The sequence below is a fragment of the Nothoprocta perdicaria genome, unplaced genomic scaffold (assembly GCF_003342845.1).
Source record: "Nothoprocta perdicaria isolate Ctin4 unplaced genomic scaffold, notPer1 scaffold_557, whole genome shotgun sequence".
Lineage (NCBI taxonomy): Eukaryota > Metazoa > Chordata > Aves > Tinamiformes > Tinamidae > Nothoprocta > Nothoprocta perdicaria.
In genome coordinates, this window is record NW_020455818.1 from 29,211 (window position 1) to 43,428 (window position 14,218).

General features: G+C 49.6%; 2 protein-coding genes across 2 annotated transcripts; both read right to left on the reverse strand.

Moving 5' to 3' along the window:
• Positions 1–492: 492 nt before the first annotated feature.
• Positions 493–3,862, reverse strand: LOC112955319 (keratin, type II cytoskeletal 3-like). The gene is made up of 7 exons (XM_026048594.1): positions 3,251–3,862; positions 2,394–2,608; positions 2,144–2,204; positions 1,831–1,926; positions 1,510–1,674; positions 905–1,030; positions 493–717 (listed from the first exon to the last, which is right to left on the reverse strand). Exons 1-7 carry the CDS (start codon positions 3,860–3,862, stop codon positions 493–495), a joined length of 1,500 nt encoding a protein of 499 aa, XP_025904379.1.
• A 5,018-nt stretch (positions 3,863–8,880) lies between these two features.
• On the reverse strand, positions 8,881–13,861 carry LOC112955318 (keratin, type II cytoskeletal 4-like). Its single transcript, XM_026048593.1, has 9 exons — positions 13,346–13,861; positions 12,780–13,000; positions 11,564–11,624; positions 10,971–11,066; positions 10,471–10,635; positions 9,954–10,079; positions 9,451–9,671; positions 9,215–9,249; positions 8,881–9,122 (listed from the first exon to the last, which is right to left on the reverse strand). The coding sequence occupies exons 1-9, from the start codon at positions 13,859–13,861 to the stop codon at positions 8,881–8,883; spliced, it is 1,683 nt and encodes a 560-aa protein (XP_025904378.1).
• Between the last annotated feature and the right edge of the window lie 357 nt (positions 13,862–14,218).

The window sequence follows — 14,218 nt, forward strand, 5'->3', positions numbered from 1 at the left end:
GTTACCCGTTGTACAGGACACTGGTGGGAGTCCTAGTTGACTCAACTCAACACAACCTCACAATTGAATGAACACGGATACTTACAGACGTTCACATTGGACATGCCATCTCCACACAACCTATGAAGAGAACATATCACATGTTAAGCTGAGAGCTTATATAACCTTTTTCCAAGTTTTTACCCTAACCTTCATTTGACCTTTTGCATCACTAAATTAATTTGTGAGAGGAAGCCACGACAACTTCACTTTACATTGAGTTTCTTCAAGACATAAGGTTCGAACAATCAGCACGTTACTAAATCACAGTTGAGCAGTATTTCTATTATTAATTATGACCTCCAGCAAATTGAATCCAAAGGACAAATCCTTATTCTACTCACTTTAATCATAATAGAAAAGGTGCAACTAGAAAAGAACTGCCCTGCTCAAGGAGTCCAGAAGAACTCCTTGTGCAGAAGGCAACATCTCAGCTATGCAAATATCAAGTGCTCACCTGTTCTCCTCCCCCTCCAGCAGTTTCCTGTACATGGCAATCTCAACATCCAGGGCAATCTTCACGTTGAGCAGCTCTTGGTATTCCTTCAGCAAGCGAGCCAGCTCCTCCTTGTCTTTCTGCAGGGCACTTTCCAGCTCTTCCAGCTTAATCCTGGCATCCTTGAGGGCCATTTCACCGCGCTCCTCTGCCTCAGCAATAGCTGCCTGCAGCTGCTGGTTCTGGGAAAGAAGAAAGGCAGGTTCTCAGTTTCTCATTGTCAGCTGAGATCAATCAAACCCCCAAGTGAAAGCAACAATATTTTTGGAGTAAACAGCAGAGAGTTGGTGAAGATATCTCTGCCCCGTATATCATCATTTCTGACCCAGCCTCGTGTGGATAAGCATCAAGGCACTAGCAAGCTCCTACCTGCTTCTTCACGTTCTCGATTTCAGCCCGCAGCCTCTGGATGTTCCTGGTGAGCTCTTGGATCTCCATCTTGGTGTTGCGCAGGCTGTCCCCATGCCTTCCAGCAGTGCTCTGCAGCTGTTCATACTGATGGTACCAAGACAAAGCACACCTTAATGGAACATTCCTAGACAAGATCTGTCAACAGTTTCACAGCTCACGTGTACTCCCAGCGCTTATGACACATGGTGTTGATGGCCAGCTCAATGTTAAAAATGGTTCTGAGACTCAATATTCCTTTCCTGTTATATTTCTGAACTTCGAGAAAGATCTTAATCATGCAAATGTGCTTTCTTTGGCTTCAGATGAGCTATTTTGTGCTACAATTTTCCAGTTAGGATCTTTGGCCGTATTTATTGAGGATTGTACCTTGCACAAAGCAAGAGTGTGGCCTCCTTAAAAAGTCAGCCAGGCCCCTCAAAAGCAACACACTTTCTTTTGAGATGTCCTTGTCTGTACCGCTCGCTCACTCCCTCAAGGGGATTCCCTCTAAGGCTCTTATTTTGTCTTAAATCATCTTAAACTCTGGCCATGGGCCAGGCTCCCTCAAGCGTTTTGGGGCTCACCTGGCTCTGGTACCAAGCCTCAGCCTCCGCCCTGCTGCTCTGAGCAATCTGTTCGTACTGGCGCCGGACCTCCTCAATGATGCTGTCCAGATCAAGATGACGGTTGTTGTCCATAGACACCACCACGGACAAGTCCCGGCTGATGGTCTGCATCTGAGACAGTTCCTGCAAAGCACCAAAGAAAGAGCAGACACAAATTAGCGACGACAAACTACTCCATTGCTCCCTGAGCAAAACCACCGTGGACCCAAATCACCCTCAAATGAAGAAAAATGCATCATTAGAATCTCAGCTACCTAAGGGGAAAGAAAAACTCCTTACCGCATCATAGATGCTCCTCAGGAAGTTCATTTCATCAGTCAGAGCTCCCACCCTTGTTTCCAACTCTACTTTAGTCATGTAGGCAGAGTCCACATCCTAAAGGAAAGATTAGAGAATAGTTTCATCTCTCTTGGGAAATCCCTCAGGACAACAGAAACTGTGGGTTTTGCCACTCAGTTAGATGAGGAAAAAGAACTCGAGTAGTTCTTGCCAGTCCTACAGTGTCCCTTGGACCTCCCTTCCAAAGGGAATGCCCTGGAAGCACACATAAAGCCCATATTCAAGTGCTAATTGTGTAGTGTACGTGACTCACCTTTTTGAGCACCACAAACTCGTTCTCAGCACTTGTGCGCCTGTTGATCTCCTCCTCATACCTATGGAGAATAAGAATAAAAGCTGAGTTGTCTGAGCTTTCCAACCTAGGGTCACTAAACCAAGACAAAGAGAAAATATTTGAAGTGAACGATGTCTAGAATTGCTATAAAAAGTATGTATGTGAAGAAAAATGACCTGGGAGGTTGAGGATGCTGCTTGAGTTGTTTTCTGTGTTACTCTGCACTTACTTGTTTTTGTAATCCTCCACGTACTGCTGCATGTTTTGCAGTTCTGATTCCAGCTGTCCCCTCTGCGCCAAGATCGAATCCAGCTGCCTCCTCAGGTTCTGGATGTAATTCTCAAAGATGACATCGAGGTTCTTCCTTGGCCCAGAAGGCCCTTGCTGCTGCAGGAGCTCCCACTTGGTGGAGAGGACCTTGTTCTGCTGCTCCAGGAAGCGAACCTGAAACCCAACACATTGCAGTGTTCACCATGACATGCAGAACAGCCAAGGCACCTGCTTCATCACGGTAGAAGAGTTCTGGCTCTCTTTTGCATGACGATGTGAGAGCAAGATAACGTTCCGATAAAGTTTTCTCCTCGTGGGTAAGTTGCAAGATCAGGAGAAGGAAGGTGGTTCTAGGACATATACAAGTCAAAGGACCTTTCAAATGCTGCACCAATTCCAAATACATTTCCAATGCAGGCATTATAAATATCTTAGATTTCTACTCGAAATAAATAAATAAACAAATAGAACAGAATTGCCTAACATAAAGGAGGAAGACTTTGGAGAAGGGAGCACTACAGAAGTACAAGTTTGCTCATGAAACGTGTAGGTACATGGAGGCGTTTAACCTGCTTGCAAGAATAATCTATCAGCTGAGTCTAGTTCAGCAGTCTAGAATAAAGCCCTGAAGATATAGCTTTGATCTACCAAGGAAGAGTGATTCCCATCTTTTCCCTGGCAGTTCCAAATAAAAAAAAATATTCTCAAGCTTCCCATCCTGCTGACATTTAGTTGGAAAGGTCAACATTTCTGAAGCACATGAAAGTTCCTCAAAGTTTTGACACTTAATTAGACACAATAATCCCATCTTCTCACCTTATCAATGAAAGAGGCAAACTGATTGTTAAGASTCTTGATCTGCTCCTTCTCCTGGTTTTTCACTTGCTGGATCTGGGGGTCAATCTCAACACGGACTGGCTGGAGGAGGCTGGAGTCGACCTGCACTGGCTGGATCCCAGGGCCACCTCTACCAGGGCCACCAAAGCCAGGGCCACCAAAGCCTGATCCGCCAAAGCCTCCCATTCCTCCACCACCCATTCCGGGTCCACCAAAGCCTCCCATTCCTCCACCAAAACCGCCCATTCCTCCTCCACCACCGCCCATTCCACCACCATAGCCACCCATTCCTCCACCAAAGCCACTCATTCCTCCAAAGCCACCACCGTAGCCAATTCTGCCTCCATAGCCTCCACCRCCATAGCATCCACCCATGGCAATCCTTCCGCTGCTGCCTATGTTGTGGAGGCTCCTGCTGCTAAACCCTCCACAACGTCCACCACCTCCAAATCCCCTGGACATGGAGTAGGAGCTGTAGCTGGTCCTGCTTCTGTTGCCACCTCCTCCAAAGCCACCACCAACAGCAGAGCAAGAGCTGTAGCCCCTTCTGCTCCCGCCTCCAAAGCTTCTACAGACAGATTGCCGAGACATGATTGTTTCTTCTAAGTAGAGCCAAAAAAAAAAGGACAAAAAGAGAAGATCAACGCAGTTGTGCTACAGCAGATGAGGACAGAGAGAAGGAAAGTGAGTCCCTCTGACTCGAGGGCAGCCAATGCTCCCTTTTATCTGTTTCTGGAGGTGGGCTGGGTGTGCATGGGCGTGAAGGAGGAGACAGTTATTGTCTTCATCAGCTTGGCGTGGTTTACAGATTTTCATCTTCAATTTGCCAAACATTGACCCTACCCAGAAACACACCCTGTAACGCAGGAGAGAATTTCTAGACGATCCAGCAGTGCCTACCAAACGGTAGTCTTACTCTTTTGCGGCATATTAGCAGCCTCTCTGTGATATGCTGGTCTTTTTTTTCGGTCTTTCATCCATTGTAGTTGGTTTCCCTGCCTACGTTTATCTTTATTTTCATCTTTCCGTCCACAGCCCCATGGCAGGCAAGCGCTGCCGCGCATGCCAAATTGTAGCGCGGCTTTCACAATTCCCAAAACACACCTATGTTACACCCTAAGTCGTCTTCTTTTTTACGTGGAAAATTGCCTTTGGCTTTGAGAAGTAGTTTCTCAATCTGGAGCCAGGGCTCAGCAAATTGCATTTTGATGAGGCGCTGCATCTGCTTGGTAAATAAAACTTCACCGGTGCGATGTTCCCGTGGCGAGGGTTGGCGGCTGGGGTTTCTCTTGTTGTCGAACCAAAATCCTTCTGAAAGCGAATCCTGGAGTCTGCCGAGGTGGTCTCTGCATCAGGAGGAAAATGTCACTGATATCACAGATTGCAAATTCCTTTAGGATTTTCTGGAGATTTCAAGAAATATCTGACCATTAGGAGAGCCAGAACACACGCTGGGTACCTGCTGCCTGGGGCAGACGGACAGCTCAGAGCAAAGGCAGAGAGGAAGAGGGAGGAAAAATCCGTCTGACCACATAGCAAATATTGCAGCTATTTGAATGCAATTAGTCAAGCGCAGGATGCTAGAGAGCAAAGCTTGTTTATAGAAGCGCTTTAAACAGAGCGTAGCGTGGACAGTAGCGTCCACTCAAAGGAAAGCACGTTTGGGGCTGTTGGCGTCGATATGCAGGTGTGTTATTGGCAGATACACTTGTAAGCTGTCTTGAGCCCCTTGGGAATAAAGACAGATAAACTGTCTAAGCTGATTAAAATAATCTAGTTCTGATGCCTAAATGATCAAATATTAGCTTATGAGATAGATTTGCAATGATAAAACTAGGAAACATCATGTATTTCCAATTTGTTTTGTAGAAGTCTGGTTAAAAAATAACACTGTCTTTTTCTTTTTTTTCTTTTTCTTGTTCTTGTTCTTTTTCCTTTTCTTTTTCCTTTTCCTTTTTCTCTTTCTCTTTCTCTTCTCTTTTTCTTTTTCTTTTTTTTATTGGCGATTATTTTGAAGTCCCTCAAAACTCTCTGGTAACTTAGGCATCTACCTGTGCTGCTGGCTGCCTAACAGGCTTTTCAAATGTTGTCCTAGGACAGTGGCAATTAAATGCAGCTTGAAAATCCACGCTAGCAACTCTTGGCATCTTCAGAGGTCTAGATGCCTCTAAAAATATTGCCCAGACACCCGTTTTCAAGGGTGCCTTGGGCCACCTTGGTGTCCCTCCACAGGCTGCTCATCCACCCATGTCTCACCACACTGCCACGGCCTTCATGACCATGCCAGGAAGCATCTCAGGAAATAAATCCAACTAAAAACATATATGCAATGATAACACAGTCCCTGTGAGACAAAAGAGGTGGGGAGAACTGGGGTTTTGGTAACTGCAATGCGTAATTTGAATGCACGTTAAACCCGTGCCCTGAGGAAGTCCCATATGCCTTGCTGGTCTTCACCAAGACGTTGTCTCGTACATGATTCCCTTGGGACAAACTCCGAACTTGCTCGGGTGGTTTTGAAATGTTACTTCAAGCAACACTGCAAACATTATCCCCCAAAAAATGGTGAGGATTTGAGCAGCTCTCTAGGCCAAAACACACCGGCCATCTCCACACCAGGGAAGGGGAGTCCTTCTCGTCTAGAAGGAGCGAGCCAGACCTGGCAACGCTGCGTTAATCACTCAAACGCATTCCATTGTTCCCTGCCATACCGCAAGGTTCAGGAGGGTTTGCAGCTATTAGGGGTGTAATTATATATATATATACGCGCATGCACGGACGCATACACACTTAACAAGTGACTTGTTTCTTCCCTCGCCTCCCTCGGGATTACCAAATACGTGGTTACGTTTTCTCGTCTGTAGGTTGTGCGACACGAGCCTAAAGTTTCACGTTCCCAGCCGCGCTTGACAGGCGGGGATTCGTTAAGTCAGCACCAAGCCCGGCTCCCAAGTGCTCGTGTTTAGATAAGGCGCCCGTTGAGTCACCGCCACCTCTCCAGCCAAGCTTAGGAAACCAAGCGGGGATTTGAATGTCAACATCACCATCCACCTCAAGTGCAATCGATGTCTTAGGCTCCAGCAAGCGCGACCAACATCGTTGCAGCCGAGATGAACGAAGGAAAACACCCGTGCAGGAATACGGGAAAAGCTACTCGGCCCTTCAGGAGCGAAACGGCTGTCGGATCGCATGCACGGAATTTAGGAATGTCTTCACATTTTCCAAGAATTCTCCCTAGGCAAGTCTGCTTTAGACTAGAGGCAGCTAAAATAGAAGGGAAGCAGGGAGAAGTTAAACCTGATTTATTTCAGGTCAAGTAAAAAGCGTGATTCCTCCAACAAGGGCTGAAATGTGCTATCTCAGCCCAGCCCAGAAGATTTTTCACCCAATGGCTGTAGCGATCATGCTAACAGCATAAAGGGCTTTTTGCTGCCTGTTTTTATTAAAGCGTTTGTAGGCATCAGGAAAGGCTTTTGTTTCTTCTTGGGGCTGCCCTTGCGCCAGTCGTTCGCTGGAGGCAAGTTTACACAGAGGTTTGGTTAACTCCGAGGGAAGTCATCGTCTGCTCATTCAGCACCATCCCAGGTCACTTTACAGCTTGCTGGAATATTTACCATTGCCCAGGCAATGTCCCCATCCAAGTAGTTACACGCCTTCGTTGGCAAAGTTAAGGCATTCCACAATCACTAGCAGATATATTGCTTGAACATTTAGGAATGGGCAACCAAGCATGGGGTAAAGGAGATGACTCATCCAGATCACGGAGCAAGCCTGCAGTTGACCAGGGATGACTGCGTTCTTCTGTGAAAGCAGTCAAACCACACTGGTGGTTTTCAGTATTTCAAATTTACGGGTCCACAGGGATATTCTGAACTTAAGTAGAAATATTCTAAGGTGATGACAGGGCCTTGCAGAGAGCTGGGAGATCCCTGGGGTGGGGTGAAACCAGGTGCAGCATGGTGTTTCCAGCCCACCAGAGCCAGATATCCCAGCACCAAAGACAGGAATACCAAAAGAGCAGACGTGTTGCCCTCTCTGCAGGGCCTGGGGACAAATTCCTTGTCCTGCCTGGACCCCAGCCTCTTTAAACAGCCCCTGCACAGAGATTGTTCTGATTCAGCTGGTGTTGGAGCACCACCCTTTCCTCTGGGCACTGTCTCCCATAGGATGCATCGAAAACGTTCTGTACCAGGGACTTTCTTCCTCGTGACAGCACCAGGTGCGGGCTGCCAACCTCACCCTGCCATTGGGACACCGGGTTGGGGACGGTCCTGTTGGGAGATGGGGAATCACATGTTGGGGCTGGGCACTGCTCCCAGCGCTGAGGAGCTTGTGAGTGGCCCAAGGGAGCAAACAGGAGCAAGGAAAGAGCTTCGGAGGAGAAAGAGGAAGGGAAGAAGAGTCTAAAAGCCCTAGAGGGCCCAAGGAAGAGGAAGAGGAAGGCAAGAACAACTAAGCTTTTAGGTTTGACCCAGAGCTGCATCGTCCTCTCCTGCCACCCCACCAGAAATGAAAGGGCTCTCATGGATGTGATTCAAGAAAACCCTGCATTTTGCAGGCTCACCCCAATCAAATTGCAAGATAGACTGAGCCTAACCCAGCAATTGTGTCCGCCCAGCCACTTCAGCTCTCCAGGATCTCCACTTTTTCTGCCAAAGCGCCAAACTCCACGGGGTGTTGGAGAGTCAGGGGGCGGGAGAGGGATGGGACTTGACAAACGCTGCAGGAAAACAGGCTACAAATTAGCTCTGGTTCCTCCAAATGCAAACTTCAAAGGGCATGGGAAAGTCAGGGAACACTTTCCGATCTCAGCAAGCACGGAGTCTTGTTGCAACATGAAACTCAGAAGCCAGAAAGAAACAACACACCAGCTCATTGCCTCGAGTGTTTAATAGGACATGCCTTCTGCCAAAGGAGAAAGGCTTAAGCAAACAAGCACAAGTGTTCCCATGCCCACAGTGAAGGAGTAAAACCGACGCAAAGTGAACATCTTGCAGTCGCTTCTAAAGGAAAGCAGAGAAACCACCAGCACTTTGTTCCGACGGAACGGCGGTGGGGTAAGGGGCGAGTCACCGTCGTGAGGAAATTCTGGTTTTGGAGTCAGGGCCTTGGCTGATGTGTAGCCAGTCCCAGTTGCCCCATATCTGGATCCAGCACAGAAGTTTAAAGTCGAGCCGCTGTGTGGGCTTTACAGAGCAAGAGTCCTTCTAAGTCTTCCTGGCAGCAGCGCATGGACAGGTCCTGTCTACCTGTCCCGGTTGGAATGTCCCTCATTTGGCCCACTGTGCTTAATACCAGTATTGCAGGAGTGACTGGGGCTCTTTGGTGCTCTGGTAGGTCCTGCTTTCTGCAGGGCCTCTGGGGGAGCAGGAGAGGTGGGAAGCAGCTGCAGAAGGGGGCAAATCAAGCCCCAGACATGGTGGAGAAGCTCAGGCACTAGCAAGTTGCCTCGTTTTGTTTTTCTGTGTAGTGGCTAAAAGGTGATGGAGTGGTGGCTTTCAGCCAAAGCAGACGGTGGTCACCTCAGCCATGGGTGGATAGCGATGGTCACCGTGCCGGCTGGCTCCTTTCTCCATTGGGAGCAGGGTGGGATGAGGTATGTCCCCGTCCTAGGCCCGCCGGCTCACGGAGCTCGTCGACACGGAGGTGGTGGTTTTCAGGATGGTGCCAGATCCCGCTCCAGATCCAGAGCCTCCCACCACGGAGGAGACTCCTGCGCCGGAGCCAAAGCCCGCTGCTCCTCCTAAGCCGTACCCGCCGCTGGAGCAGAAGCCACCGCTGCCTCTGCCGCTTCCGAAGCCGATTGCTCCTCCTCGGCAGAGCCCGCCGCTGCTGCTGCCACCCACCACCGCTGCGACAAGAGCAGAACAGGCGGGATCACGTCCAGGGCCCTCCTGGAATGCAACCCCCCCTGGCCCGTCCCGAGCGAGGGACACTACTTACAGATGCTCACAGCGCTCTGACACTCGCCAGACATCCTGCAAGGAAAACACAGGGCATCATCTACAACCAGAGCTTCCTGCACGGAGCCAGGCTTGCTCTAACAGGCCTTGGTGGTAAGCAGCAAGTGTAGGACCTCAGACCATGGGCTATGGTCCATTACTGTCTACACTGTTAATGTTATTTTAACAAAGGACTGCGTTGCTCCCTTCCCTTTGATCTAGCTGTATCTCACTGACCTGCACTCCTCTCCCTCCAGCAGCTTCCTGTAGGTCGCGATCTCGATGTCCAGGGCCAGCTTGACGTTCATGAGCTCCTGGTACTCGCGGAGCTGCCGGGCCAGGTCGGCCTTGGCCTTCTGCAGGGCTGTTTCCAGCTCGGCCAGTTTTGTCTTGGCGTCCTTGAGGGCCACCTCTCCACGTTCTTCTGCATCTGCAATAGATGCCTGCAGTGCTTCACACTGAAGGACAAGACACGGATGTTATGCATTGGTGAGGGATAGCCATGGGTGCTATCTATATAGCATCTATATAGCATCTAGCCATAGTCATAGATGTTTAGAAAATGCCCGAACACTCGACACCCTTCATATTTTTGTGTGTACATCACTCGGGGTCGGCTGCTCCCAGATGCAGGTAGTTCTTTCCTGTTTACACTGGCTGTTACTAGAACATTTGGTAGTAGGGAAGTCCCAAAGAGATGTACCCGTTCACACCCATTTCTAAGAAACTGCAGCCCCTACCTGCTTCTTGACATTCTCAATCTCAGCCCGTATCCTCTGGATCATGCGGTTGAGCTCAGCGATCTCAGTCTTTGTGTCCTTAAGGCTGTCTCCGTGTTTTCCTGCGGTAGCCTGCAGCTCTTCGTACTGATGGGCAGAAACAAGAGGAGCCCTTGGTGTCCAACATGAGCTGCCTCCCCACAGCAGGTCCCCATGCACCAACCAAGGTAAACATGCACTCGTCAGCTGCAGTCTAGCATCACTATTAGCAGCATTCCGGTTCCCAGGACAGGGTGCACAAACCCAGCTAAACCCCAGGCATAGCCTTGAGTTTAGAACCAGCTCCTCGAGACGCCCACCACAGCGTGGGATTTACTTAGCATGAAGATCTCCTCCATTCTCCCTCTTGGCAGCTTGTTCAAGGAACCTGAAAAAGCCTCATTTCTCCTCCAAGCTCCCCCAAGTGTTAAACGTTCCTGTCTTTGTTCTCCAAGTCTAGAACCTCAGCCCACCCATGAGCGACGTGTAGATCACTTACCTTGCACTGGTACCAGGACTCGGCCTCCAAGCGACTCCTGTTGGCAATCTCCTCATACTGTGCTTTGACCTCCGCAATGATGCTGTCAAGGTCCAGATTTCGATTGTTGTCCATGGACAGAACCACCGACGTGTCAGAGACTTGCTGCTGCATCTGGGAGAGCTCCTGCAGGTGACAGCGGCTTTAACGTCTTTCCTTGGAGTATTACACTTCATTCTTACCTATCCCTTTTCCATTCTAGGATCTGCTCCTGCCTCCAGACCTGTATGGTTCTCAAGTGACTAGCATTTGTGGTTGAATTCATGATTCACACACCTAGAAGAAGCCTTGTGCTCCTTGCCCAGCATGGGGACAGGCCAAATTTGACTGCTCTTTGGACAAAAATATATTGTCCAGGCATGCAAAAAAAGGCGAGAAATAGGAACATACGTGGTGCAAAGCATGGAGGTGAGTCCATTAGAGGGACACTCTGAGGTCCGGAGAAGAGCTGGACCACTCACCATTTCATAAAGACACTTCAAGAAGTTGATCTCATCCGCCAGACCGTCCAGATTTGCCTGCAGCTCCACTTTGTTCATGTAGACCCCGTCCACATCCTGCAGCAGAAACTGAAAGTGAGTCTTTGCACCCCAAAGGTCTCACATACATTGTACTCGATCCATATGGAATGGTGGGCCCATCTTTGCACGGAGCTTCCCTGCAGGGATCCAGGTTAATGCCGGGTGCTTGCAAGCAATTTCAACACGAATGCAAGCAATGAAGCAAGGCATTTCCCGAGCAGAGATGGGCCCGGAGGGGACGGTGGGGGGAACATCACTGTTTTGAGCGTGCAGATCTCATTTACACGCTTGGTTATTTCCTTCCCGGCAGCAGGAACACTAGGACCTAATATTTTGCTTGTCCTCTGCTCCATCAAGAGGTTATCCTGACATCAGCTCTGTCCTCATGCTCTTCTCGCTCTAATTAGGGACAAGTTTAATTAAAACCTGCCCACACAGCTCAAGAGCTTTGTGTTCCTCATTGGGTTCCTCATTGGTTCCTCATTGTGTTCCTCATTTTGGTTCCTCATTGGTTACTCAGCCGAGCACTTTACCTTTTTTAGGAGCACAAAGTCATTCTCGGCCGCGGTCCGTCTGTTTATTTCCTCTTCGTACCTGTTGATTACGAGGGAGATTGAACCCGTTTGCTTGCTTTGGCTCCTGCAGCCGCTGCTGGCAACCAGGCACCGTTGGCCTCAGACTAATGAGCGTGGCAAAAATAGACCTGCTGTGAGCAGGGTTTATGGACAAGCGTCAGCACTTTAGCTCTGCAGAGAAGTCACTAGCTCCTGCTGTCTCAAGTACCTTTTGGAAGACAGTTTGCAATCCTTGAGATCTTTGAACACAGTCTTGGCCACTCCAGCTGCTTCCACCAGCCCAAGGGACCCAAGGGACCCAGCACAGCCCAAATAGTTTGGATCCTGAATCCAAACTAGTCAAGTTTGGCATCGTTTTGCTGCCGAGTATGGAGCGGTGGAGATGATCTCCAAAGCAAAGTCAATTCTGCCTCTGCAGGCACCATAAAGCAAAGGACGTGGCTGGTCCTGAGGGTCCCCAGACCTGCTCTCCTGCAATTTCTATCAAATCAAATCAAATCTTTCGGTGGAAAGATTTCTCTAGGCTCCGTTCTTGCTTTTCTGGCTGAACACATTAGTCCAGTAGCATGAGGAAAAGCATCGCTTTCCTCTCATTCCTGCTTTCAAAAGAAAGCTCTAATCTTGAAATGATCCAGGAGGAAGTTATACGAGGATTTAACGACTGATCTGAGTTAATTGGCTCATTAAATCGTAACAGATTAAGCGGGTAAGGTGAGGAGTAGATAATCCTGCTTTAGGAACAAGCCTAACTCAGGCAACAAATAAAGAGACTCGGAAAAATCTTGAAAGAATCACTGTCAGTGGACAACTGAGGAAAACTTCGCCAAAACTTGTCTTTTACATTGTCTAATCCTCACTGCGAGAGAGACATTCAGAATTCTTTAGAGTTTTTGAATTCTGTGACTGCTCAAAGCAAGTTTAGTTTCTGTTTTTCACCCTTTTTCTATATGAGAAAGGAGGGCCACCCACAAAAGTTTAAAGTTTTGACCAGCTCCATGGGAAAACAGGATATAGAGGCATATACAGCCGGGGAAATACAATCAGACCTCCTAAGAAATGAGAAGATAGAGCTTAGGCGGAACTATGAATTAACACAAGGCAGAATTTGAGCCTAAACGGGGAGGGAATTCCCGCGGGGCGCTCAGCACATCCCACCACGCAGCAAAGCACGCACTTGTTCTTGAAGTCCTCCACCAGGTCCTGGAAGTTCTTCAGCTCGGCCTCCAGCTGGTGCTTCTCGCTGGAGAGGCCGTCCAGCTGCTTCCGCAGCCCGTTGATGTAGGCCTCGAAGAAGTGGTCGAGGCTCCTGCTCTGAGGGCCCGTGCCGTGGCCTTGCTCCTGCAGCAGCTTCCACTTGGTCTCCAGGACTTTGTTCTGCTGCTCTAGGAACCGCACCTGAAAGATGACCGGGAAAGAGTCAGACTTCTCCGAGGGCATCTTTCTCCGTGCTGCTCAGATGGGCACATCCCGGCAACAGGGTCTCCTCCAGAGACGTCCTGCATGTCAAAGCACAGTCCCATGGTTTAGCACGAGCATCATGGGCTTAAGAGCCGGGGATCCTGTTCCCAAATCTCTCCATAGCCTGGGGGAAGTCACTTCTCCGGCTACCAGCTGCCTCCTCGCTTGCTGCTGCCCGTGCAACACCAGACCTTGGTCTTGGAAGTCATCACAGCAATGGCAATTAAACACAGTGAGATCAGATTCTCCCCAAACTGCAGAAAAAGCCACCCGCTTTCTTACCTTGTCAATGAAGGAGGCAAACTTGTTGTTGAGGGTCTTTATCTCCTCCCGCTCCTGCGTTCGCACCTTCTGGATCTCGGGGTCGATCTCCAGGTTAAGGGGGGTCAGCAGGTTCTGGTTGATGGTCACTTCCTTGATGCCGCCGGGTGGGCACACCGGAAAGCCAGGACCTCCCCTGCCATCGAAGCCAACTCCGCAGCCAAAGCCACCACCGAGGCCTCCACCAAAGCCACCTCCTGCTCCAGCACAGCCACCACCAAACCTTGCCCCGGCACCATAAGTGAAGCCCAAGCCCCCTTGGCCACCAAAGCCTCTATAGACGCCACCAAATCCGCCCAGGGAGGTGCATTTGTTCCCTCCCAGGCTATAGAGGCTCCTGCTGCCGAAGCCGCCGGTGTTCCCAGGTGCCCTGCTTCCTCCGCGGGACACGGCGCTGAAGGTGACTTTGTTCCCCGCTCCGAAGCAAGCGGAGCTGGAGCTGAAGCCCTTGCCGAGCGCGCACGACTGGCGAGACATGATGGGTCTCCAACGGGGAAGCCACCGAGAGCTCGGCCGCGTCGAGTCCAGAGGCGCAAGAGGCCAAGTCCTGTAAGAGCAGTGCCCGAATTCTGCTTTTTATGTGCTCAGGAAAAGGGCTGGGTGACAGGGGAGTGGAGAAAAAATGTCATTTTTTATTCTATTCATTGTTTTAGGTGTGCTTGGCGCCATGCCCTCCCCTCTTCCCTCCGCCACCGCGATGACCTGCCTCCAAACACTCCCCGGAGAGCTAAATAAACAGCGTTATTGTTGGCATTGGAAACTCATCTCCGAATCAGGTTTCCCTTACTAGAAACTGTCAACTCATCACAAGCTTTTCATGGCTCTTCGGGCCGT